The 26,817-nt window shown below is 39.3% G+C and overlaps 1 protein-coding gene across 2 annotated transcripts in view; it reads left to right on the top strand.

Annotated features, from left to right (window-relative positions):
• The first annotated feature begins 20,237 nt into the window (after positions 1–20,237).
• The window catches only part of ATP9B (ATPase phospholipid transporting 9B (putative)), a 167,279-nt gene continuing 160,699 nt past the window's right edge, over positions 20,238–26,817 (top strand). For both annotated transcript variants that reach the window (XM_053940713.1, XM_053940706.1), the window contains exon 1: positions 20,238–20,385. In XM_053940713.1, coding sequence (XP_053796688.1) covers positions 20,291–20,385 — 95 coding nt within the window. In that variant the 5' untranslated portion in view covers positions 20,238–20,290. The remainder of the gene's footprint in view (positions 20,386–26,817) is intronic.

Here is a 26,817-nt window from a genome sequence, read left to right as displayed (position 1 = left end):
CCCATACATATGAATTTAGTGTCATCTGAGATTCCCTCAGGTATCCCACCTGATGCTCCTGGCCCACCACTTCAGCAAGATTAAGGCCTCTTCTAGTCCTGTATCATGTTTGCTGGGCCCATGCAGAGGTTTTAGGCACCACTTCTCTGGTTTTAGGAAAGTGAACCATACACAAGGTGATGGCCAGAGAGCTTTTTCCTCATCCAGTGTTACATATATATAAACTATGCACAGTTTTCAGTATGTGTGCATTTTGCAGTGTGTTTTATGCAAAGGGCTGAAGGTGAGATGTAGCTGAGGAAAGTGCTGGGTGACCATAACCTAAACCACCACAGCTGGTTTTGCAGTGAAGAACTCAGAGCTTCTTTTGCTGCTTAGGAAGGGGAAAGTGGTGGGGGTTTTCATGGTGGTTTTTAAATGGTTTTAAAGAACTAAAGGATAGCAACAGCCTAGACCATTACACAACAACAATGCTGCAACACTCAAACATTGTTTTTGACAAGGGGTCAAGGTATTAATTTTTAATTAGGGAAGACAAAGGTAAACAGTTTACAATACTCCTATGTGTTCTTCATTTGGCTAGGCCCTTAGTTAATTATAAATCTAGGGAAAAAACAATATCCCCTCATACAAAGACCATAGCATTATCACTAATTATCACATATTTTATAATATCTACATTCAGGAGGAAATAGAGGACTAAACTGAAACATGGATTCAGTACAAACAAATATTAGCTTTATTTAAAGAGACAATATTCTCCAATGGCTAGACTCAATCCTATTGATTACTTCCTGTGTTTCAGCCAAAACTCTCATGTCTCCCATGAATCTCAAGATTTAATTTCTAGTAAAGGCATTAATTAAGCCAGATTGACTTCAAATGTCTGTTGAATATAAATTTACATCTGCCTCATGTAACAGCTTTGAAAGGACTGGTCCTGTGATCCTCTATCTTCATCAGTTCTTTGGACCCATGACCTGTTCAGAAAAGTATGTAAAACTTAGAAGGCACCAGTGGATGCTTGTATAACAGTGTTGATTAGAGCCCCGCTTGTCAGGACTCTGCTTCCTGACAGCTCCTCCAGCACAGGTGCTTCCTGATCTATGCTGCTGATGGTCAGGCTCGGCAGGTGATTGCTGCTTGCCATCTTTGAACTCCTAATTTGGGGAGTTCAATTATTTTCTTTTTTTCTTTTTTTTTCTTTTTTTTTTTTCTTTTCTTTTCTTTTTTTTTTCTTTTTTTTTTTTTTTTTTTTTTTTTTCCTCCAACAATCTTGTTCTGTGTCTAAATGTTTGCTATCCAAGCATCTGATTTTTGGCCAGGATTTCAATGGTTCCTTGCTGACAATTTTCAAGGCTGCAGAAAGCTGCCAAGGGGGTCATTAGCACAAATCCATAAACATCTGCTGCGAGAAGGAGGTTTTTTTTGCCAAAGATAGTAAAATTGGGAAGGAAGTAAAGCTGCCCCAAAGAAGTCAAGGGAAGCAGCACTTCATCTGTAAATGAAATCAAGCTCTTTTGGGAACAAGGACTTTTCCTTCTGTCTTCAGATTGATGGTTCAGCAGTCTGGTGCCTGAGCAATCTCCTGGAAACTGGAGCTGAAGTAAGAGAGATTTGCTTCTGGAAGAAGAAAGATGGGAAGTTAATATTCCTTCTGCAAGATGTTGAAGGAAGTACAAGAGCATACATACAAACATCCATCCATCCATACATACATACATACTTTACATACCAATTAGGATGCAGTCATTTATATATGTTGAAGTTTATACAGTTCATTTGCCCATTGCAAGCTGCCAAATGTCAGGTGATGATAGTACATAAGGCTCTGGTTAAGTGAATTTTTTTCCTCTTTTTCTCCTACCTGATAAATCTGTGTGTGTTGAATGTACACAGATGCTTGTGTCTAATCCATGAAATATGTTCTAGGGAAGAAAAGGAGTAGACCAATTTCTAAGTAACTGGGTTGTCACTCAACTGAGTACCAGATCAGTGCTCAAGTCAGCTCCCCCAGGTGAAAGACAAAGCTTTTTATCCACCCATGAAGCACCCAGTGACTTACTGAAAGGTGAATTGGGAGAAAATTCTCTGCGGGTTAAGTATATTCTGTTATAGATGAAGCACACAATTAAAGATCATGGACATCTGAACATGTCTGATGCCCCTGAAATCAGCCTTCTAACTGCATAAAATATCCTACTCACTGCCAGAAATACAAAGATCACAGAGAATGAAAGAGAGACGAGATAAAAACATCTATGATGGACCGCTTTGCAGGCACACTGAACAGTTGCCTCATTCAGTACACGTGGATGTAACTTCAAGCACGAAGTAATGAGAATTAAGTGATGGGATCTAGGGGAAAGTTAGCTGGCAAATAATTTTTTACAAAAACTTGTTTCAGAAAACAGTGACTAAAATATTTAACTTTATGGATTACCATTGCTGCTGTTTCCTTTCTGTGTAAATAAGGATGATAGGAAACCTAGAAAGCACCATCACCTGTTTAAAGATATGATACTTACAGCTGAAATTCTCCATGCAAGATCATTATATTGAAATGGAGGACAGCCCAAATCAAACTTTCCACTCATCTCCAAGTGACATATCAAATGAGTCTTTTGGACTCCTGTGTTATTTTTTTTGCCAAAGATTATATAGATTTATCTATGTAATTACCTAGGAGATAATTATATAAGCAAAAATACATTGATTCTGTAATTATATAGAACACAGAATAATAAATAATAATTATGCCCTAAGAAATTATGAGAATATTACAGAATTCTTTTAGCTAGTCTCTAGTGAGGGATAGTCTCTCCCTGTGGTATAAAGATGCTACTATCAGTTGTGCACAATTTTGCTGAACTTTTAATCAAAGATTTAAACCATGGAGAATTGTGAGGAGGTAGGATTTTTTTTGCTTGCTCACTGCAAAAACATTTCTGTTGCTTCTAAAAATGAGTTTACAGAAAACATATCACTTTGCCCATATTAACTGTGAGTAGGATTCTTTCACTAAGGTGTCCTTATGCTCTCATGGCTGGAAACAGAGATTTGAGGCTTGATGCGGCATTGCAACATTTTCTTTCAAGGGTGTTTCTTTTGTCATTATTGCATACTGACTGCCCAGATATGGCCCGTCGTATTATATGTAGATGTATTACAAAAGATATAAAAGATACGTATTAAAGACGTATTACATGTCTTTAGAAAATGTCTGTCTTCATATGCTCTTCACAGAGTTGTCAGGCTGGCTGCTGCCTTCGTGAAAGTGCATGTTTACAGTGAATGTGCTCTAGCTTTTTACAGCTGTTCTTCCTGGGTCCTTTGGTACCAAAAATGAGATCAGGCACATCCCCTCTTGCCCTTTCACGCCCTTCTCATGTACAAAGGAAAAAATGCCCGAGTGGAATAAAAGGAAGAACAAACAAGTCCTGGACTAGAACAGTAAAGATGAAAGAGGGTAAGGATCTGAAAGGTTTAACTGTCAGGCCTTGGGGAAGACTGACTGAGAGAGCAGGGGAGTCTGGCATTCAGACTGAGGGCAGAAAGGATGCCTGAGACTTAGTAATGAATTCAGAGGCAGGACAGAGGAGGGCATTCCCTCCACATAACCCGGGAGAGTAAAACTAGTGTGTCAGAGGTGAAGGTTAGCATGGGAAGGGTTAGCATGGTGTGGAGAGTCTAATAGAGTTGCCTGACATTAGCTAAGGCAGGAGTTTTAAGAAAAAATAGTCTGTGTTCAGTGTAACTAAATGGCCTCATAAAGTGTAGAGAGCTGCACTGAGACAGTGGGAATCTGGAGGTCAAACGATGATGCCATTTTTGTCTTGCTTTATTAGACTAATAGAGAAAGGCTGAGATTTTGCTTGGTTTGTTTGGTTTGTCCTTTGTATAACTTTGAAAGGGAATTAATCCTTTTTTTTTTTTTTTAAAGCATAAAAAGAATTCTGTTCCTCAAAGTGCAAGCATTTATGAGGACTCAGTGAAAGCAAGAGCCTGAAAAGCCTAGGAACACTTATAGTGCTTGCCTTGGAGCATGTGTTACACCCTGCATGATACTAACCACCTAGAGGACTGGTGTACCATAGCACACGCAGTGATACCCTGCAGTGTGGTCGCTTCTAATATTTATACAGCCTAGAAAACACAGAGACTCAAGGGAGAAATGATCTCAGAATATAAATACTTTCTGGTAGAATAAGGAGCAATGGCCTGAAACTAAGAGAGGAAACGTTTAGACTTGCTATTAGAAAAATGTCTTTAATGGTGAGAGCAATTGGGCAGAAGAACAGATTACAATGAGAAGAGATCAAGGAACTGCTGCTATCTTAGATTACATTACGCTGAGAATAATACCAAAAGCCAACAATACCTATGGAAGTTCACTTTAAGTGTTTCATACTTTAAAAGGTAGAATTTTTAAATAACAACATACAGTTATTATAACTCTCTTTCTTCTGATTGTTTTTCAAAGCAGTGGATACCATACATAATGATTGCAACCAAAGAAAATGGACTGGGGGAAAACCATAGGAAATTGAAAAACTCCTGATGGAATTTTGGAATTTCTTCACCAGAAAGAAGATAGTGCACATACACTCATGATATTTCTTCATTACCACTTCTGGTAAACTTAGAACAATGCTGAGTACCATGAACTGAGCTACCTGGGTGAGCTAAACCAGTTAGTGACAGAAGGAATGTTTTCAGCTGTAGCCAAATCATGCGCACTTCACTTTTCCACTAGGGTAAAGCTTTGCAGCTCTGAAACATGACTGATCTGTCATGATGAATGCCTGGAGGATGGGGGAAAAAAAAGACTATATGTGTTGTAGCACCAAAGAATGTGTTCAACACCTTCGCCATTTGAAGAAGTTAGACCTCAAAAACCTTTGCAATGCTAGTAGGTTTTCTTCTGTTTGTGTGCAGTTTATTGCCGCTTGCATATGTTGCATGAATCTTGGTCATGTGATAACTCTAAATTATGACATAAATAATAATAAAAAAACTATATAGTTATTACAGTTTTGGTTTACAACATGATCTAAGAGAACCAATTACATTATTTGAAACAAAGAGAGGCAAGCATAATACCCAGTGAACGATGTTGCAGAAATAAAATAATAATTTCATAATGTTGCTTTGTTTCTGATTTTTAATAGCAGGCAACATCTGGAATAAGTAAATGTTATCTAGTTTCATGAAGAATCAGAAAGGCTACATTCCAAACCCTTTTACAATTGAAAATAATGAATGCCTCTGGAAATATTTTTGAGTTATGACAGAAAGGAAATTTTTATTGTTCTTAGCTACTCATTTGCACTATTGATATTAGAATTTAAACTGTCTTAGCACAAAGTCTCTGAACCAGAAATAAATAATCCCTGACTGAGCTAGTGAGATACCTGATTGAATGTAACACTTAATAATGGTATTGGGATGCTTCAAAGCCCCAGCAGATATTATAGCTCAAAGAGGATGTTTATAAAAATATGAATCTATATATCCTTTTGCAAAGTGTTTGTCTTTTCGGCAGTAACTTAAATCAATTAATATCCTCTATAGGAATTATGAGGGGAAAGTAACTACAGAAGGTAATAAGCTGCAAAGGTAGTTCTTGAGCTCAGAATGTATTTTTCAAGACTAATGTTTCACTGCAGACATGATGATCCATAGTGCCTCATCTTTTTGTTACATGAAATATATGATGGCACAGGTACTTCAACTGTTTGTCACACCAAGTAGAGGAGATTTCCATTGAACCTTCACTATCCATTGATTACCTGCCATACATTCTGTAGCCTGAGTTGACCTATTTATTTTTATAATTTAAAAATATACTTAGGGCACACATTTTAAAAAAGATTTTGTTATTGTTACGACTTTATGCTTAACTATGCAAACAAGTGATATAAAAAAACCCAGTGATGATTTCAGCATCATCACACAAAAATAAACTTAGTTGTGTCACATAGTCTTGGAAGATTAATTGATAAAGAGGCAAAATTAGCTTATTCTTAACTAGGCTGTCCATATTTTTATTTTGAAGAGTAGGGGGTTTTTTAACGCCATTTAAAAGATCTGCTCCATTACACTGTGGCTTTGCAATAAGAACTCAGTGTGGGACAGAGGAACAGCTGTGCTATCTCAGAAGTATCTTAGTGAACCTAAAACTGCCTCACACATTTTTTTCCCTTTGTCAGAAATTTGGATATTGTGGCTGAAGTTAGTTTGAGGTTTCTTTTATTTTTTTTAAAGCTCTTAGAAAAATACGTAATCTCTTTCCTTTTATCCATGGATTAAATGTTTCAAAATATGTACTTAAGTATCCAATTTTCCATCAAAACAGTTTTATATGTATGCTTTTGATAAACCTAGCTTAGAACCACAAACGATCATATTTTCCATGATCCAGAAGGGAACTAAGGTAGTTTTTTTCCATTTGCAGGGGCAGAACTCTGCTAACAAGGAGCCAAACCTTTCTTTCAGCTTCTCCCTTCTTGCCTTTTCTTTGTAACTAGGAATCTGTATGCAGCACTGGTCTGTGAAAGGAGTAAAATACTTTGGTTTGTGCCCTTGCAAAAAAACCATGAGGAGAAAATGGTCAATCAGCACCTTGTCTTTTGATTCCTTCTTCATAAATAAGCACCCTTACCCTTCAAAGACAACATCACAAATGTAGATAAAAGACAGATGAGAGTTCTCTCTGGCTTATTTACTGGAGCCAAATGCAGCTCACAGAAGAGGCTGGTAAGGACCATATTTTCAAACAAAGCAAATAGGTCCACAAAATGAGCCAAAGCACAGGACAGGTTTTGGGGATAGATAAGAGGGCACAGACTAGGTAATATCTGCCTTAACTCTTGAATGTGAGTGACAGAAGTAGCTGAAATACTGACAATAGTCCATCAGTTACATGGACTGAATCGTATTGGCTCTGCTTAACCTACAGAATTCGAGGAGAGGTCTCACCTACACATCCAAGGAGAGGGGAAGGGTATAACCTTGTGCTCTACAGAGTTGTGTACAGCATAAAATTTAATTATGATAACATAAACAATAAGAACAAACAGTTCTAGCAAAACACTGAGTGTCTTCAGGATGGCAGGACTGAAACTGCAACAAAATGGGTACAGTCCACAGCAGCTTGTGAATGTTACATGGACTTCATCTAGAACGAGATATTTTTAAAATCTTTCCTCATAAAATGGATTTGTAATTTTAAACAAGTTCATTCACAGGGAAGACTTAAGAATAATATAAGCAAATGTTTGCTTATGTTATTATATTATTAATATTATATATTAAAATTCAAGAATAATATAAGCAAATGTCTGTACATTGAAACTCTAAAAATAACAATAGTACAAAATTCAGCACTGCAAAGCTCTTTCCTGCCTCCTGGGACTCAGACACTGCAGAATCACTGATTGCCAAATCTGTGCACCAACATGATGAGACTGTCATTTGGGGCTACATCTCTTTGCTGAACTGCATTAAAAAGAGCAAGGGGGTTATTTTGGTCTTTTAGAGCAATTATTATTTTTTGTCATGCAGCTTTATAAGATCAAGATTAATACTTAGAGAGAACATATGTGTGTGTGTTCATTATTATCATCATAACAAAAAATGTTTCTGAAATATGCAGTTGAAAAACCCCTTTTTTGGTTATTTGTGGTATTTTTGCATTACTTCGGAAAAACACAACTCTTAGAAAAATAAAAACTTAGTTTACAAAATAAGATGTTTGCACATCATGGAAGAAATCTGCTTTGAACATCCTAAATCATTTTGTTAGTAACAAGGAGAAGCCATATTCTTTGAGCAAATGTAATGCAGGAGGTGATGGTTGCTCAGAGCAGCCTAAATTTGCAAGAACATCAGTCTTTGTCTTCATTTTCTGTTGTATTTGGTTTGTCCCTGTTTTTCCCTCGTTTACGGTTTCATCCCAAGTTGTCTCCCCTTCCCTAAATGTCAATCCCATCCCCACTCCTCCCAAATCCCTAGAAATTTCCTTGTCAATCCCCATATCCCCTCCATGGCACCTTGTCTGTCGCTCAACTCTCCAGCTCCTCTCTCTAGAAGCTTCCATGAAGGGCGTCGAGTGATTGGCCAAGGGCCAGGGGTCCCCCCTCCTCAGCTCTCCGATATGTTGTCCTGCTTGTCAAATACTTCATGTCCCACTCCCCTCTATCCCCCATTGGTGGATAGCTAAACCCCTCCCTTGTTTCCACCCCCTAAGAAAAGGGGCTGCTCCGGCCTCCTTGGGCACCTTCTAGCGTTGTATCCCTTGAGGCCATGAGCTCCCTGGAGCTATCAATAAACCTTGGATTTATACAGCCTGGATTGTCTCCTCCCGGTTCACTCATCATCACCGACAGTGCCTTCTGAGGAAAGGGCTCATAACCCTTAGCTGTTCTTCCGCACACCTGAGCATGGAAGGGTGTCCCCTGCAGCTGCTGTGTCGGAGCTAGCAGGGAAGCACCAAGAAGACTCTTGGTGGACACTGCGGCAAGTTTCTTAAATCATCGAGGAAGACCTCAGCACTGTCCTGAAATAGACAAGAATGCAATATGATTGGGTTCTTTCTACTTTTTGCCATTTATTTACTACAAAATCATCAGTTTATGGGAACCTGTTTTTAAAAGATGGGATTGCACGAATGAAAGGCTAGAATCCTTGTGTCCTCCCTTCCTGAGAGGGTGCAGCCCTGCAGGATTTGAATCTATGGATGGGGTCCCATTTGCCCTGAATGCAGAGCACACTTGCTCCAGAGCATGGTTTCAAGACTCCATGTCTTTTGGTCAAACAGTAGTGTAGCATTTCTTGTCTTGTGGCTGACTCGACAAGACAAATCATTTGAGTTTATCTGAGCTTTAACTATTTGTTGAGAGAAGGAACTATGGGTAATTTCCCCTATTTGCTACTTCTTCAATGCAGTACAGAATGGGCACTACCTATGCCAGTGTGCTCCATGAAACTGAGGCAGGAAAGAAATGAAAATACCATAATCATCCCTTTGGAAATGCAGGAAGATTTAGACAGAATAATCACTGAAGCTGGAATTTAGCCAGAATGCTGAGTCTGAACACATTTTCTCTTCCAAATACTACTGGGGATCCTTTCCTGACTGCATGTAGCCAGAATCTGAATTTTTGCATGTGTTATAGCAAGCTGCCATCTCCTTTCATCCTCATCCTAAATTAAGAATGACATATTACATCGAAATCATAGACCTGCATTATCAACAGCTCATAGAACAGTCTTCAACATAATCAGTGTAAGTAATTTACCAGATAAAAGAATGCTAATAGCAAGTACCGTATAATTTATGTGGACACAAATTGTACCTATCTTTCAGAAGAAGAAAGGCACTGCTGTGTACAAAGAGTGGATCAAGAGCAAGGTCAAGTGTAAGCACTTCTGTTTAACATGCACAGCCTGAAAACAGCAGGAAGAGCTTTCAAAGACAGATGGAAATTATACCAAATAAAGTTATTATAAATAATTGCTGTTTTTACGCTCCTAGTGGGTTTGATATGAGAGGCAGTTATAACTGGAAGACTTAATCTTTAGAAGGCATTTTATGAAGACCTCATTTCATCATAAGGGTTGAAAGTTTACAACCTATAATACTAGAGGGAAATGGTCATTTTAGTTAGCTAGGTTTCTTGGCTAGTGTGTGTAGATATATATGAAACACTGGTACAGGAGATTTTGTTGACAGTTCTTGCATCTCAGTTGTACATGTTTTAAAAGCAAACACAGGTGAACATTTGCCTTTGGATTTGTGGAGCATCTTTTCTTTCTGAAATTACCAGTGCCTAAAATGTACTAGGAATGGACTAGATTATGAAAATTAAGTATTTTCTTGATGTGTACCAGGGCTTGGGATTTGTTAGCTGCACAAGAGATTCCATTTTGCCTATATTTTTTTTCTCTCCTCTTTATAACTCTGTTTCATAAGATTAAAGGAAAACATTCAGAATTGTCATGCTGTGTCTTCATAGTATCTAACAACAAAGCTTCCACTTCTCAGGGAACCTGCTCTTTGCATCATGAGGAGTTTCCCAAATCTACTCTTTCAGCAAGGGAAGAAACCTCAGGCTCTTCCCTCTTGTGGTAGAATATGGACTTTCTGAAGCACAGGAGAAAATGCCACTTTACTAACTGCTTTCAGAAGGTTGCTTAGGTGAGACACAGTTTGTAATTGATATGATATAAGGAATGGTTATTACGAGTTGAAATTGCACTCTGTATGGCATGGAGATCACCCCAAAAATGCATTGTCTACCATTCTGAAAACCTTCATGCTTCAGAGATCAGCTATGCAATCCAGTGGATGGGGGCAGATTTCTGTCTAATGAAGTTCCATATTTTTCAGCAAGGTAATTAACCTGAAATAAGCTGGCAGACAGATGACTTTCTGGACAAGGTACTAGTCTAGGAGTGGGGCAAAAGTGAATTTTTCACTGGATTTCCCATAGCCTTTTTTAGTTCATTACTATTCAGTTCTGGTCCTATGTTTTTATGCTGTGGGAAAAAAAAAATCAGCTCCATCCCCAAATTTACTAGGGAAAAGTAGGGAATAAATGAGGCCAGACATACCACACTGATAGTACCTTGTCAGCACATATCAGCACATTTGCTTCTGGGCATATATTAATTTTCACCCCATTTTCTTCACTTTCCTGAGTCAGCCCTCTGTCCAAAGGCCTGTGTCTCAGGCTTGTGCCTTGGGAGCATTGCACAGCTGATAACATAATTCATCTGGTCAATTCCCCTAAGCCTATCCAGACTTTTAGTCATGCTCTGACCAACAGTTGAGGGTAAAGTGATTTTAACTGGTAGGTGAACAATAAGAGATATCAGCACTCTGCAGTATTTCTGTATCCCTGGTGATACAGGGACGCTTTATCTGATGTCTTTTTCTTGAAGCACATGCCATGGCACGTAACAAAGGCAGACTTTCCAAACTTCATAGACAGAAGAAGAATCTCAGTCATAGTCCATGTCCGTATGTCTATGGATATACACACACATACACAAACACTCACATCTATACTGAACAAAGGTGTAAAGACACAAGAAGCTGACCAGGATGACTGAGGAGAAATTTAATTTCAAATACTGACACACATCCCATTCACCTCACAGATAATGATACAATGATTCTATGGGTCTATGAAGCCTAAGGCTACAGACCCATTCTGAACTCCACTTTTTATGTACCACTGCACCCACATTGTTCAAGTTTCAGAAGGGGCACAAAGATACATTTCTCCTCTCTATTAGTGATGCTTCCATCTCAGCATAGTCTTCAAATAAGAATCCTGTAGTGAAATCCATTTTTTCTTCTTAGAGACCATATTGCACGTTATTAGTACAGAGGGATATGCAGTGTAAAACATTAATTTACATTTTCCAGAAGAAACATCTTTGATCTTAAAATAAAATTACATTTATTTTCTTGAAAATGATACAAAATTTGCAGTGTACCCTCTCTTTTTTTTTCTTTTAATACTAATCAATTTGCCTCTTTCCAGAAAGAAAACCAGGTGCAACTTGAGGCTACACATGCATCCTAGAATATCAATATTTAATAGTAATGTGTATAATAATCCATAAATTTCATAGAGAAAAAGGAATTGGCCTATGATCTTGGCACGACAGTATGACTCAGTCCTAATCCCAACTGAATCTTCTTGTGATCAAATAGTTTCAATCTGTATTGCCATACTGCACCAGAGGTCTGTTAAATTATTTTCAAGCACCTCTCTCATTGCTTGCAAACTGATCACTCAGATCTTTCCTTGTTTTAAATGAAAAAAATAAAGCCACAAAAAAAATCAATAGGATAGGAAAAAAAGAGTATATAATCCCTCCCAAAAAGTCCATCTTCAGCATCAAGAGAAAATACCCTGCCTTGTGACATTGATACAATTCACAGAAGAGGGTATGTCTTTTTTCCTTTTTTTAATCAGGAAACTTATGGCAGAAGAACAATTCTCTAAGATTCCCACTTCTCTGCAGAGCTTCTCCCTTAACTCCTACCCTGCTTTCCTCTTGTTGACAACCTTCTAACTCAAAGGTGCAATGCACATCTCTCTCTCCCTCTTTTATTTCTTTTTAGCCTTCAAAAATGAATTAAATTAAATTTCCCTGAAGTCTATACAAGACATGGATGCCTTTAGATTCCTTTCACAGAAAATTTATTTAGGGGTTAGAAAAACCTTTCTTTTTACCAGAAGACTGAAAATTGGCAAGCCACAGCTGACTGTCCTAGCATTCTTACAGTTGTACGTACAATCTGCAAAAGAAATTCTTGCTGTTCATTCCCTTAGCTGTTTGTTTCAGTCTGGTTTTGTCTGTTGGGTTGCTGCACCTCACACCTGTAATTTTGGTTATATAATTATATTCACTAACATAATGGGCTATGACTCTACACCACTGTAATCCAAGAAATTAAATCCTGGCAACTTCAATCTAAATGTATTTCAGACTATAGGTGTTTTTAAACAACGGACTAAATATTGATGTAGTCACAGTCAATTTTTGTGGATAACCTATTTACTCTGCTATATGAAGTACATACTTTTTTTCAGTTTAAAGCCTCTTTACAACAATATTATCTACTTTCAAAAACCACTGTGTTTGGCTACCAGTTCTTCCAGATTTAGATAAGTTAGAATCAGATAAGGATATAATTGGAAGTTGCAGGTAACTAACGTTTGTAGACTGATTGGTCTTTACCTTTGTACTTTGGAGACAAAATTGATTTTCTGTATCCAGTATTATTGAGGGCAATCCTGGTTTCAGTTTGCCTTGTGGAAGGAAGCTGATCCTTCTTAGTTCTGAAAAGAAGCAATGAGGGTTTTTTTTTCCATTTATGGGAAATTCCCCAAGGAATGGGAGAAAAATCTTTGCAAGTTATAGAAGACAAAATATATAGACAAACCCCACTGGAATAATTTGATGATTATAATGGGAAACAATCCCTCAGTGACAAATAATGAGTTGAGTGGGAACAGATTGCTGCTCAATGCAGTACTGAGGAAGAAGGTAGAGGAAGGACATGGTGGGGCCGCACCTCAAATCCGGTGTCCAGTTCTGGGCCTCTCCCTTGAAGAAGGACATTGAAGTGCTGGTGCGTGTCCAGAGAAGGGCAGTGGAGCTGGTAAAGTATCCTTATAGGAGCACATCCTATAAGGAGTGGCTGGGGGTGCTAAGCCTGGAGAAAAGGAGGCTCAGGGGAGACCTTCTCACTCTCTTCAATTGCCAGAAAGGAGACTATAGTAAAGTGGCGCTTGGCTTCTTCTGCCATGTCTCAGGTGAAAGGGCAAGAGGAAATGGCCCTCAGTTGTGCCAGGGAATGTTCAGATTAGATATCAGAAAAAAAGTTTTCACTGAAAGTGTGATTAGGCTCTGGAATTTGCCCAGGGAGGTGGTGGAGTCAGTGTCTCTGGAAGTGTTCAAGAATTGTCTGGATGTAGCACCTGGGGATATGATTTAGGGGTGACTATGGTGGTGTTGGGCTGACAGTCAGACTGGATGATCTTGAAGGTCTCTTCCAACCCTGACGACTCAGTGATTCTGTGAAAATAATGTTTCCTATATGGATAAGTGATACAAGAAAAATCTGTAAGGTTTAAACTGCTGCTTGGAGTGAAATCAGTATACAAAGAGAAGATGTTTCATTTTTAGCAGAAACCAGATCTGACTGGCTAAAATATCTGAGGAAAAACAGGTTTCAGAAGCAGGACTGAGGCAAATAAAAAAATTTTTTTACTATTAGCCTGAGCTGATGGCTGGGACAGACATAGAGAGATATCAGAGAAAGAGAAGATTTCAAGTAATTTCAGACTTTTGAAGGATATGCTTTACATGACACTAAGTATTTTTTCACTTAGCATCTGGGAACTTTTCCTTCATCTACTTCTGTATAGCTCCCAGAAAAAAGAGTCTCTAACCCCACATGAAGCTTTTGGTTACTATTGTATCAGAAACTGCAAAAAGAAATCCAAGCAAGTCTGATAACAGCAATGACAACTGGATACTTGAGTTTATACTTGGGCCTTGTTTGTCCTTCTATGACCTTTTCAGAAGCTCTGAAATAATACAAAATTTGTAATTAATCCATGGGTGTATCTTCTTTCAGTTTCAAGAAGTAGTTAAAACAGTTGTATTTATTTATTTGAAATATCAACAGCATGGAATTTGAAGAAATAAACCTACTGAGAACACTCAAAAAGAAAAAAGGGTCCTTTGAAAGTGCTGGTGTGCTTTGCTGTTAATTTTGCACAACAGATCATGGGAATATTTTATCGGATATTCTCTCATTTTAAGAGAAGATCAGAAGTTGGTAATACAGTTCAACATTTTGAGTCCATAGGGCTTTTTATTCTCCAATTAGAAATAGAAATCTAGCACTGAATTTACATACACTAAGAGCATTAGAAAGAGTACCTCAGAAGCTAACTAGAACTTCAATGGAATGGGATTTTGAAATGTATATTGAAGCAATGTTTAAGTTGCAGGTTAACTTAACTGAAGAGATACTGTGAAAAATTACTAGATGGTTGTCAGTGAAGGGTCATTATGAAAACTCAGTAAAATAATGAACATGGTATTACAAGTTTCTCCTTTTGCTTATTCACAATCAACACTTAAGATATTAAGTGAAAGCATGACTGATATTTGTATCAGAAGTCACCAAAGTTTATCTGTTTCTAAACCAATTTTATTTAAGTACTCTAGGATTTGCACTTTTTCTGCCTCAAGTGTTGCCAAGCAAATTGGAGAAAATGCCCTTTCAGCCAGGCTCGTTACTGCCTAGGAGACATATCTGTAGTAAAATGCAAAATACAGCATATACCTTATTTTTCTTATGTAATTTCAGAAGATATTGCTTGCATTTTGTTCTGAATGTCTGGCTTGGTAGAATATAAGTGAGAGTGACACAGGACTGGAGTGAAGCCAATGCTGAGGGACGCATTGTTTGGTAAGGATGGACTACGAAAGGATGAATAGAGATTTGGCAGTCTATAAATCCTGCAGGGCTGCAGAGAGTTGGCATTTACCAAAGAGAAGACCTTGAAAGAAGGTGTGAAAAAAATGTAACAGCTGGGAGGGCAATTAATTGACAAACACTGAATGTTGAATATTAAAAATAAAATGTATAGAAATAGAATTTTCTTCTAGCTTTGTAGACAATATTATTTTTTAATATGTGAGCAGCATTTTGTTTTCAGCATTTTTATAGTATAGTAATATTTTAAATTATTATTTTTACTTCTTTTTGCTGTTTTTAAACTCATTTATTGTGGTGTATAACTGAATTGCATGAGGCTTCATGTTGCATCAGATTAGGGGTACTGATATGTGTTAGTTAGCCGGTTCTGTGTACCCCTGTGCACCCCCCATGTTCTCCCACTGTGGTGGTCCGCTCCGGGTCTCTTAAAATTGGACCATCACCATGCCAGTCCTGTAACCACCCCCCTGTCCACTCCAGAGAGTTTGGTGTCTGTTACCCTGTCCCCGCAACCCCATTCATCCTGGAGCCCTGTATCCGCCCCTGCCGCATCCCCGTTGGTTACCCTGGTCCACGTCACTCCCCCGTAGCCTGCCCCCACTGGACAAGGGTGGCTTCCGCCCCCCTCGGCCCGCCCCCTATAAAATCCCGTGCGCCCCCAGTCCCAGCACCATTTTGTCCATGTTGCGCTAGGGAGCGAGCCGTGCTTCTCCCTCACAGCTCCACGCAACAATAAAAACTCTCCAGCTAGCCATGTGGACAGACTGGACATTCCTTCCCTCTTTGTCTCGTCCCTCACGCTGGTAACAGAACGCGGCCAGCCCCACCCCGGTGCGTGGAATGCAGCAGCGCCCGGGAAAAGTGGCACCCCGGTCCCGCCAAGAAGCAGCGCCTTTGCCAGGCTCTCCAGAGCTGCCCGGGACCAGGGAGAACAAAGCAACGCCGCAGCTTCATTGTCTGAAGTGATCTTTTAAAACAAGGATCTTTTCAGAGAAAAGAGTGTCTCCACTTTTGTTCTTTCCCAGAGCAAGATAATATTTTGTTACATCCTACTGTAATATATTGAAGATATGAAGGCACTGCTATTAGCATTATTAAAACTCATAACTGCAGCTGGTTTAGCTCCCTCTATTTTGCATTTGTTTTGCTCCCTTTCTCTGACAGTGTAAGAATTTATTTGGTGTAGCATTCCTTGCTGCCCTTCGCTCTTCCTATAAACAAAACCATATTCTTTCCGTGTTGCTGTGCTTAGGTCTTGCCAGTGGTGTTTTTTTAAAGCCAGCAGGCGTTTTGGAACAATTTACAATTTGATGAAAATTTGAGGACAGATACCAAGCTGGTTCACCACTGGTGAAAAAAGTTACACAATTAAAAGAGAAATACATGGAGGTTTGAAGGATAAGGAGATTTGAAGGATAAGGCAAGAAAATATCTAAGTTATGTAAATTTTGTACCATGTAACATTACATGAGGCTTACTGAAACGTTTTCTTTTGTTTTATATTTAATTATTTTAGTATCATTTTCACAGATATACTCCAGTGTAAATGATTTTATAATTTGGCTTTGAGAAGGATAGCAAAGAATGAATTAGCTTCAAACTATCTTTCATTTCCCCTGTTACCCTAGCCCAGACTGGATACATAATCAGGATTAGGAGGGAGGGAGCACTTAACCTTCAACATTTACAACAGAAGTAGTATGGTAACAAAAGTATAAATTATTATTAAATGCCCTCTGGGGATATCAGGCAGAACTCGTTACAGATAGGTTCTGCACCTGTAGCAGATATACGCAACAAATGCAAAATAGTTTCCATGCCAGCTCATTCTTAGTCAAACCAAGAGTTCACAAGAGCCATAAATCATAGGTTCTGGATCTCTGCCACTTGTTAGAAATGCAAACGTTATGCAAAAAAGAAGCACAGAAAGGATGATACAGAAATTTATTTCAGAGTGGTGCTATATTTACTCATTATCACAAATGCATGTTATCATGATATTTAAGTTACAAATGTTACTTAGCCAAGTATTGAATGAATATTATAATATTAATATAAAAATGAATTCCTGAAATGAAAAGCTGTTTTTCATAAAGAAAAATAACACCTGCCTGAAACACCTGAATACAAAAATCTGGATCAAAAGCAAGTTTATTCCATGACCTTTCTGCTCCTGCTGCCAAGCTGTAGGACAGGATTGCTAAACTGGAAAGGAAATATTATTTTCAAAATGCAGGGACATTTTCTAAAGGTAATTTGAAAAGTCATCACATATCATACACCAAATTGTCAATTCTGTGTGATGAAAACTTTTATATAAATGTTTAAAATTTTCTTTAAAAAGCAAGAGACGGGATCACATCATAATCTAGAGGCAGAACTGAATGATAATTCATGATACACAATCAAAGATCCTGCACTTAAAAGCTTCTACCATTTTATGAAAATAGTGATGCAAAAAGGCAATTAGAGTGATCAAGAAGATGAAATCATGATAGATTTCCACCAACTGTCTTAATTACAAGCTTTAAACATATATTTGAAATAATCAAAACAGCATGTATTTAAAATTATTTTGTCACAGTCTTGGCCATTGGTATACTAAAAAACTCATTTTGCCCTCCTTGGAAGGCTTTTGGGTCAAAATCTTCTCTGCACAGAGGCAATAGAGAAATATTTCTTCTTAAAACCTCAAAGTAGTAATAAATAAAATAATACTTTGTAGACCACATGAGACTCAGTAAGAAATGGAGGCTCTAAAGGCATTTATGGTTCCTAATGATTGTCTCATGCTGGGGCCTTTACAAGTCTGACAATAATAAACCTTTCCTTACACATTCTCGATCACGTATTTGTTTATACATATGGAATTTACAAACACATGCACATAATTGACTAACATTAGATATAGTTACAGGCCAAACAACCTGTTAAATAACCAGAAATATAACCAAATAACCAGAACCAAAGTTCTGCACAGACAAGAAGATTAATCTTAGGCTACTAACTTGTGAATTAAGTGCTTTCTATTCAGTTCAAAAATTGCTCTGCCATGGGCTAGAATCAATTAATAAACTGGAAGCAATAGCTTTAATTATCTTGGCCTCAGTGATATCCAGTAACTTAGCCACATAAGGATTCTGAATATGTAGTTATTCATATTAATGTTTAAAATTTTAAAACTGTGAGATGCACAGAATTGCAGTAATAACAGCCATGAAAGCACCTAGGACTGGCATAATTGTTACCCTGAAAGTTTTCCAGGCTATGTTTGCTTATTCCAGCACATAAGTTACAGCCATCATGGCAGAGCAGGCAGGAGACAGGCAGTACCACACACCCCCCATAAACTGCCATGCAGTGGATGCAACAGCAATGTACCCTTGAGCAGAGTCACATACCCACACCTTGGGCACTATTACTAACTGTGTAGCTAGCACCTACAAGAGGTAAGTGACCCTTCTCTGTCTGGTACTTGTAGTACCTTATCTGGGTTACCATGTCCAGTTTTGGTCTCATTACAGAAGCTCATTGTCATTCTGAAGTGAGTCTATGAAAAGGTGACCAAGATGGCCAAGAAGCTGGAGAACATGGTGTATAAGGAGAGGTTGAGAGCCCAGCCTGCCCAGCTTAGAGTAGAAAAAGGTAAGAAGAAACTTTGTGGCTGAATAAGACTACTTAAAGGCAAGATACCAAGAATATGGAGCCCAGATATTTCTCAGAGATGGATGGTTCTGGCTGATCCTGTGTTTCCCAAGTTGGAACACAGGAAGTTTTGAGTACTTATTAGCAATTTGTTTATCACAAGATAAACACTGCAACAGGTAGCCCAGAGAAGTTATGGAAACACTGTGCTGTCCTTGGAGGTGTTCAATAGTCCACTGCACGTGTCCCTGAACAGCCTAATATTAAACATAATGTCTTGGTGGAGTGGCTTGGCTTGGGTGATGTCTAGACTTCTCTTTCAATATAAATTACAATTCTGTGATTCTACTGGTGAACTGATTCTGATTCTAATACCATGAACATTATAAGGGTTAACAGAGTTAAAAAGCTAAATTAATATCTTTCCCCTTTCTGGCATTTCCATGTGTGATCCTTTGAATACCCAGCAAAGTCCTGTCACATGCCCAGCATATCTTTCACTTCTATTCCTATAGAAGCCTTGTGTTTTCTGTGTAACTGTTGTTACCATCTCCTGGTTCAACTTCACGAGTTCTGTATCTGTCAGTGAGTTCAGAATCCAGATAGTATGTTTAAAGTCAAAACTCTTCCCAGAAATTTGGAAAGCACTGCCAGTGCTCCATAACCTTCACTCCAGCAGATAGGAGCATCCTTCATTGTAAGCTGTGTGTTGTGGTGCCTCCATGATGACCATCTTCCCTTGGTCAAAGCTACACTTCAAGGTACAGCAACACTTCAGTCTGAAGTGTCTGTGTCATAAAAGCAAACGTCATTTAGCAACAGGCATTGAGGAAAAAAGAAAATAATTTTCTTCCTAGCACTGTGGAATGTCTTCTGTATTTGTAATGGTATTAGGCTTTTTGCTCCCCCATAGCATCTGTTTTGAGGAATACCAACAGATAAAATCCTACAGTAGGTCTATGAACTCATCTATCTTTCAAACCAGCATGCTGGTCGTGACTTGTATAGCAAGCCTGTGAGGTAACACAAACTGGTTCATTATCCCTGACGTACAGAACGTCCACTTCCACATGGCAATACCTGTCTCTGTTTAATGGCAGAAAATCATCACTGGCAGGCATGGTACCACAGAATAATTACCAAATCACAGAACGGGTCTGGTTGGAAGGGACCACAGTGGGTCATTTGGTCCAACCTGCCTGTCCAAGCAGGGCCACCCTAGAGCCCAGGGCACAGCACTGCGTCCAGACGGCGCTTGAGTAGCTCTATCAAGGGAGACTCCCCAGCCTTTCTGAGCAATCGCACGGGAAAGTAGTTCTTCCTCATGTTCAGGTGGAACTTCCTGTGCACCAGCTCCTGCCCGTTGCCTCCTGTCCTACAGCTTGGCAGCAGGAGTAGAGCCTGGCGCCCGGCCGCCCGTTCCCGCACTACGGCTTCCCGCGGTCAGCGCTCTCTGGGCGACCTGAGCTCCACCGGCCGCGCGCGCCGGCCGCGCCGTGTTTACCCCGAGACCCCGCCCCTTCCCTCCCGACGTCACCGGCGTGGCCGTGACGCCGGGAGGGCCCGGGCGGCGCCCGGCTGGGCGGCGCGGGGGGCGCCCCCAAGATGGCGGATCAGATCCCGCTGCGCCCGGTGCCGCGCAGCGCCCAGCGCAGGGCGGCCTATTATAGCAGCGCCGCCGCGGCGCAGCGGCACAGCAGGTACGGGCAGGGACGGCGCGGCGGCCGCTGCCCCCCTCCTTCTCCTCTTCTTCCCCTGTCCCCAGCCGCCGGCGGGGCGGCGTGCGCCCCTCGCCCAGCTCCGCTGCCCTGCGGGGCTCCGGGACCTCCCGCCTGCTCCGCGAGAAGGGATGGCGGCCCCGCCGTGGGTGGTGGAGGGGGGTGTCGGCAGTCGTTGGCTCTCGCAGGCCTCCGCGGCGGTGGCCGCCTCTCCCGGGCCGTTGTTCCCGTGTCCCGGCGGCGGGGCTGTGGCCGGGACGGGCTGCCGTGGCGGCGGGAGGATGCGCAGGGCGCCCTCGTCCCGGCTGCTCCCGGCGCCAGCCCCGCGCCCGCGGGCGCGGCCTTCGCTCGCCCGGCCCCGCCGCCCGCAACTCCGCGCAACTCGTGTCCCTTGCCAGGAGTTCACTTAGGAGCGGGATGCCCGCGGCGGGGAGGCTTGTTTGGGCGTCCTTAGTAAATATGTTGCGAGCTAGTTGTTGGGTGCTAGCACGGACACCATTCCTGCGTGTGGGAATTAAAATCGTTTCAAATTTCCTCAAAGATACACTATTGGCCTTAAACAATTTGGAGAAGACGGTTTAAAGATCTGCCATCAAATTGTTTCCAGGCAAAAATTGAACGTTCCTTTGCTTCCCATTACTCTGAATAATTTCTAGGTATATTATTGTTGTGAGCATGGAAAAAACTCTGCTCCATAATTTTGGTATCTCCATTGGCTCCATCCACTCTTACAGTGGATTATGTGGTTATACTTACTAGTTACAGGTTTCTTTCCTCTTTTGATTCTTGTAGAGCATTGTCTATGGATAGAGGGAGTGGAGGGAGCACTTGTAGGATCTGAAGTAAATGGACTTACTAAGAACAGAATAGTTGGTGCTCTTTTTCTAGTTCAAATACAGTGATAAATCTGTTTCATAATGAATAAAATGTATTTACTTCTTTGTCTGGATGGGATAACTAACAAAAAAGGTAGTTTAAATCTGTGCAAAATAGGTTAGGCTTACATTATATTATCTTGATTCGTAAACTAGATGAAGAATTTTTTATGAACATTCACAAGTTTGTAGGACAGTCTGCCATAGTATTAACCTCCATCTCACTAATACTTGAATGTCTGACAATTTGTTGTAGGTTTGTCCTCTGTCTTGAGGTAGGGCAGTGTCATCATCATTAACCCTATTCCTTAGAGAATTGAATCAGAGAACGCTGTCACTGAAATTTGCTTCTTTGTGCATGGGAATAAAGAGGAGGATTTGGTAGGCAAAAATTTAGTCCAGACTATGAAAGGTACTGGGGGTTCTGTTGTAGGTTAACCAGGAGTGTTCTGGTGATGCTGTAGATGGGATGACTTGAGTCCATAAGTCAGATGGTTACACAGGTTAATTGAAGGTGTGTGTGCAGGTGTCATTGTGGTTCTTTAGACAAACTGTTTAATTGTGGCTTTCTGTGCAGATTTGGCAAGCTGTAGGAGCTAGCAAGGAACTACCAACTCATTGATTCTTGCCCTCTGTCTTTGACCAACGTCCAAAGATAGTGGATTACATTCCTTTCAATTTAGATGACATCTTTCAGAGTTATGATCTTTCCTAATCTGTGTATTTAACATATTGATCCTCTGTGAAAGTGATTATCTGTGTTTTTAGTTACTTCATCTGTGTTTTAGTTACAAGAAGTGCAGCTTCTTGTAGGTATATAAAAGCTTTAAAAATTGACAGGCTCTTTTATTGTGTTTCTTCATTTTTGATCACTTGATTAATAAATTACTTATCTGAGCTCTGAGAATCAGCATACTTACACCAGCCTCTTCACTCGCTTTATTGGTTTTATTTTTCTTAATGTGAATTGAGTAAGTTGGTCATTCTCCTTCAAGAATACCTTACTTTGGATTTGTGAGAGCACCTTGGGAAGGTGTCCTATGGACCTGCAATAAAAACATGGCAATGCTTGTGTGGAGTCTACCACAGCTGTCTTGTGTAGAGTCAAAGGGGAAATACTGCACTGCAAATAGTTGAATTACGACTTGTAAGTCTTATAGCTCTAAGCTTGTAATTGAACCTCAGCTTCTGTGTCTTTATGAATGCTTCATCCTGCTTTTCTAATCTTTATCTTCAGCACAGGCTCTGAAGAAGCCTTGCATTCCTGTGGAAACTGCAGCAAAGGTCCTGATGTCAGATACTTATGAGAGTGTTGAAGTGAAGTTACTGAGGTCTCTGATATGCAGAAACCTATCAAGTACATGTATGCTTGAGGATTTTGCCTAAAAGGGTGTAACAAATATCTCTGAGGATGTCTAGAAACAAACACCTATTAAAATATACTGGATTTGGTATGTCGGGTATAATCCAGTGCTGTTGTTTCTGGACCTTCAAGACTTTTTGACCTTCTGTGATTTATTTTTTCAGTGAAGAATTTACAGCCTTTTGGAAGTCTTATGCACACATCCTTAATTTTAGTGTGGTAGTGTTTTTAACTCCGCTTTTATTTCTGACATTTAAGCACAACTTATTACTTTTGCAGTAGAAATTCAGTCTTTATATTTTCTCTCATCTTTCCCTACCTCAGATGGACAGAGGTTCATGTGTTGCTGTTAACAATTAGGGAAATATATCTTGAAGTTGTACCCCTTGAAATGAATTTGAAATATCCTTGCTATTGTTTAGTATATTCAACTTGCCTGGTTGTAAAAAGGCTTGGGGGAAAAAGCTAATTGGTTCAGCAGTTGTTTCAGCACCTTGTCCTTCAGTTTGAAGGTTGTTATCTACAGGAAAAAAATTGCTGCTTTTTGTTTACATGGAGAGGGAGAAAGAGGACCAGAGAACATTCAGATTCACCTTAAATGTTCAGTGAGGCTTATTCTCATCTGTTTGACTTGTATTTGTCGTCATCAACTGCAGAGTAATCAACTGCTGACCAAAGGAGGAAGTTGATTGTGCTGTCATGTGAGGTTGGTGGCAGGAAAACAAGAAGCCTGATGGAATTTTGAAGCTGATAAGAAACTAAACAGTAGTCAACTATCATTTATCCATAAACAAAATGCCTGGTTTATTCAGGTGTTCTATGCTTGCTGCTGTCAGTGCATGATTCTATTTGGCCTAATAGGGCTGAGGTTTGAGGTGTTGGGACTCCTGAGCTGGTACCAGAAAATCACATCTTTCCAGCTCTCCCTTATGTGACTTAAATTCACTTCACTCCAGATATTCATAAAGGTGTCATGAAAGATACCCAGTCACTGGAAGGAATACCTTGCATGCTTGTTCATGGTGTGGGCCAGAGTAGTGTATGAATGGCACAACTGGATATATTAAGTAGTTGTTGTAGGGCAAGTTGTGGAGCAGATCAACTGCTGTTGCTTGTCTCTGCAGTTTGCCACTGATGGAGCAACTCTGTTTTGAGGCAGCTGACTATACTGTTATTTTGGAATTCTTTTATGTCATTAGCGGATAAGAAAATTGCACAAAAAGGAAAAATGAACCAAATAATAGGATAATGTGTCTTTTGTACAGGTAAATGTAGCATACTTGTTGCTTAACAATTTGTGAACTGTAGCTTATTTAATGTGAAGTATGTATAATAGAAAAAAATGAAATCTGTTCCAGACAAAAGGGAATGGAAATCTGCAGAGCTTGAAGTTCAATGAAAATTCACATGGTTCCCTGATACTTAAAAATCTTAAACCTGTTTTTGTAGTACACAGAAAATAATATTATTTAATGTAGTAGTACTGTTCTAATGCTTTTGATTTGAATGAAAGCTGTTCCAGCAATCTTGTAGTCCTTATGGTTATGATTTCTCAGAGTGTTTTGCTAGGTTCCACACTGAACCACCAAAAAAGAGATAAATAATGTCAATAGATAATAGTCAAGGCATGTACTGTAATTCTGTGGGATTTTTCATTTCTGACATAATCTGATGTGGGCTTTATTAATATCTTTATTTTCCTGCTGCCTTTCAGTTGTTTGTTAGAATGTGTCCTAAACAGCATTGTCTAAACGACAATGTGATTTTCACAGTGTAGATGTTATTCTTTGTATTCCAGTGGTTTTTGATATTTCATGTGTAATAACTATAATAATGTCTCCAAATAACTAAAGATATTATTTGGTGAGACCATGTAACAATCAATGCTTTTAGGACCTAACATCTCTTGTAGAATGCCGTTCACAGAAAGTTCATGACTTCTGTTGTTATAAGTGTGGGTCTGGAAAGCCTTGCAAAATGTCCATAATTGTTCAAAACCCCCAAATATTGGTACATACCAGTGGAGTTTACCCATTGAATGGACTATATGCAGATATTTGGTATTTTGTACAGTTTTTTGAAATGCTGCTAGTTCCTATGAATCTCCTTCCCTGGGTATTTCTGAACGTTTAGAATAAAAGTTCTTACAGTATCTGGGTAGAGTTATACAGGTTTCAGTTTCATCTTCTCCCCAATACACCTGTTAATTGAATGGCTCTACATGTTTCATCCTAAAAAAGAGCTTGAAAATGATGGATGAGGCTGAATGACTGACAATATTGGCATTAATTTGAATTTTAATATAGTTTCTGTGATAAAAATTTCCAAAGATGGAACTGAATTCACTTTGGAACATCTGTATTTTAAAACTCCTTTTGCAAAGTGACAGTAACTTCTTCCAACATCTGTTGTTTGACCAGAAGCAAGAACTTGTTAAATCCAGGAACATGAACTATAAATATCTATGGTTTTGCTAGGTTTTTTGGTTTTTGGTGTTTTGTTTTTTTTTTTTTTTTTTTTTTTTTTTGAGGAAATAACATTGTTAATGCTATTCATTCTGCTACTCTGGACATGATCACAGAAGCTCCTGCAAGTTAAGCAGCTGTGGGAGTGTGTGGGAGTGCGTACTGCTTATTAATTCTCCATACTAGCACACCTGCACTTCCTTGTGGACAAAACTCCTAACATCATCCTGGTTCCTTTGGTGCTTCCTTTAAATCAGAGCTCCTGTCTTGTGTTGTTTTTCCTCTGTGACAAGCAAACAGGAATGGCAGCAAAGTGGATGCGCCATTACAGATGAGTCTTCTGTCTCTGTAGGACAGAAATCTTTGCTGGAGGTAGCGACTCAAAGTGAGATGTATCAGTAATTACTGTGATGCCAAAAGCTGCAGATGTTACAGGTTCCTTTGATACTTGCTAGAAATGTCATGAGCTCTGAACAACTAAATATGTTATTCCTGGGAAGTGTTTCAGGCTACAGGTGCTGATATGTAGATGTTGTAATGTATTGGGAATGAGAACACATTAAATTACACAGCTGTATGTTATGCTGATTTATCTATTCATTACAATACACCTCTGTTTTTTGTTTCAGCATAAGAAGGAAAGGGTCAAATGTGGTGTAAAGAAATCTCGCTGGAATAGTCCTTAAGAGAGTTGTCTGTACTTTTATGGCATTCTTGCGACATGGATCAATGATGTATGTCCTTTGTTCTTTTCCAGGAGGACTCTTACCCCTCCCTTTCTTATAGACTTCACCTGAAATTCAAAGTGTTTGTCTCTTTTTCATTAAAAAAAAATTAAACATTGATGTCACTGTCTTGCAGGACATACTGTCCTTTGTTTATTAGCCTTTCCTGGATTGTGGTTTTGGACAGATTCATCCCTGTTATTTGGAACTATGTCACTGAGAGACTTTTAGGCTTAGTCTTAGATCCCATCTCCGAATTCTGATTCTTCCAACAAGATGGTTTGTGTGGCAACTTTGTACTTGCGATGTTGTATTTGTGTAACAGTGGTTGAGTTGGGTCTGTTTTCAAGATTGCAAGTTATGGAGAAACTAGTTCTCTAGTTTTTAGAAAAAAGAGTAGCTCACGTATTCCCTTTCCTGGACCTTTTTGGTTTTTTGGTTTTTTTTGTTTGTTTGTGTTTGGGGGTTTTTGTTGTTGTTGATTTGTTGGTGGGTTGTTTGGGTTTTTTTTGCTAAAGACTTTATTTTTAGGTTAATACTGCTGGTTGGGACTGACGCCCATTTTAGGATAGGTGCAGATTCTAAGACTTCTGCCTGGGACAAAGATCCAAAGAGTTTGCTGTGTAAGTCTTGAAAAATAGTCTTGCCATATGTGAATATTTTCAGACATTTTTTGCAGTGTGTGTTGCCATTGTTAGGTTCTGGGACTTCTACTTTTCATAGCAAAGTTTAAGGATTTAATGATGCAGGTAACCATATGACACGTATATAAAGTTGTTCACATCAGCAAGTGTAAAATAATTTTACAAACAATGAGACTTTGATTGGCGCCATACCTGAGAAGCAGTTTGTTGTATTTTATCTGCAGACACAAATTTAGATGACATACGAACCTTAGGTGACTTTAGTAAAAAAGTGATTTTTAATTGCAGTTATTTAACTTGACATTAAGTAGAACTGTGCATTTGGAAAAAACTGGCTTTATG

This window comes from Vidua chalybeata, chromosome 1 (genome assembly GCF_026979565.1).
Source record: "Vidua chalybeata isolate OUT-0048 chromosome 1, bVidCha1 merged haplotype, whole genome shotgun sequence".
NCBI classification, from domain to species: domain Eukaryota; kingdom Metazoa; phylum Chordata; class Aves; order Passeriformes; family Viduidae; genus Vidua; species Vidua chalybeata.
Note: the sequence above shows the minus strand (reverse complement) of the source record. Positions and strands in the feature narration are given on the sequence as shown.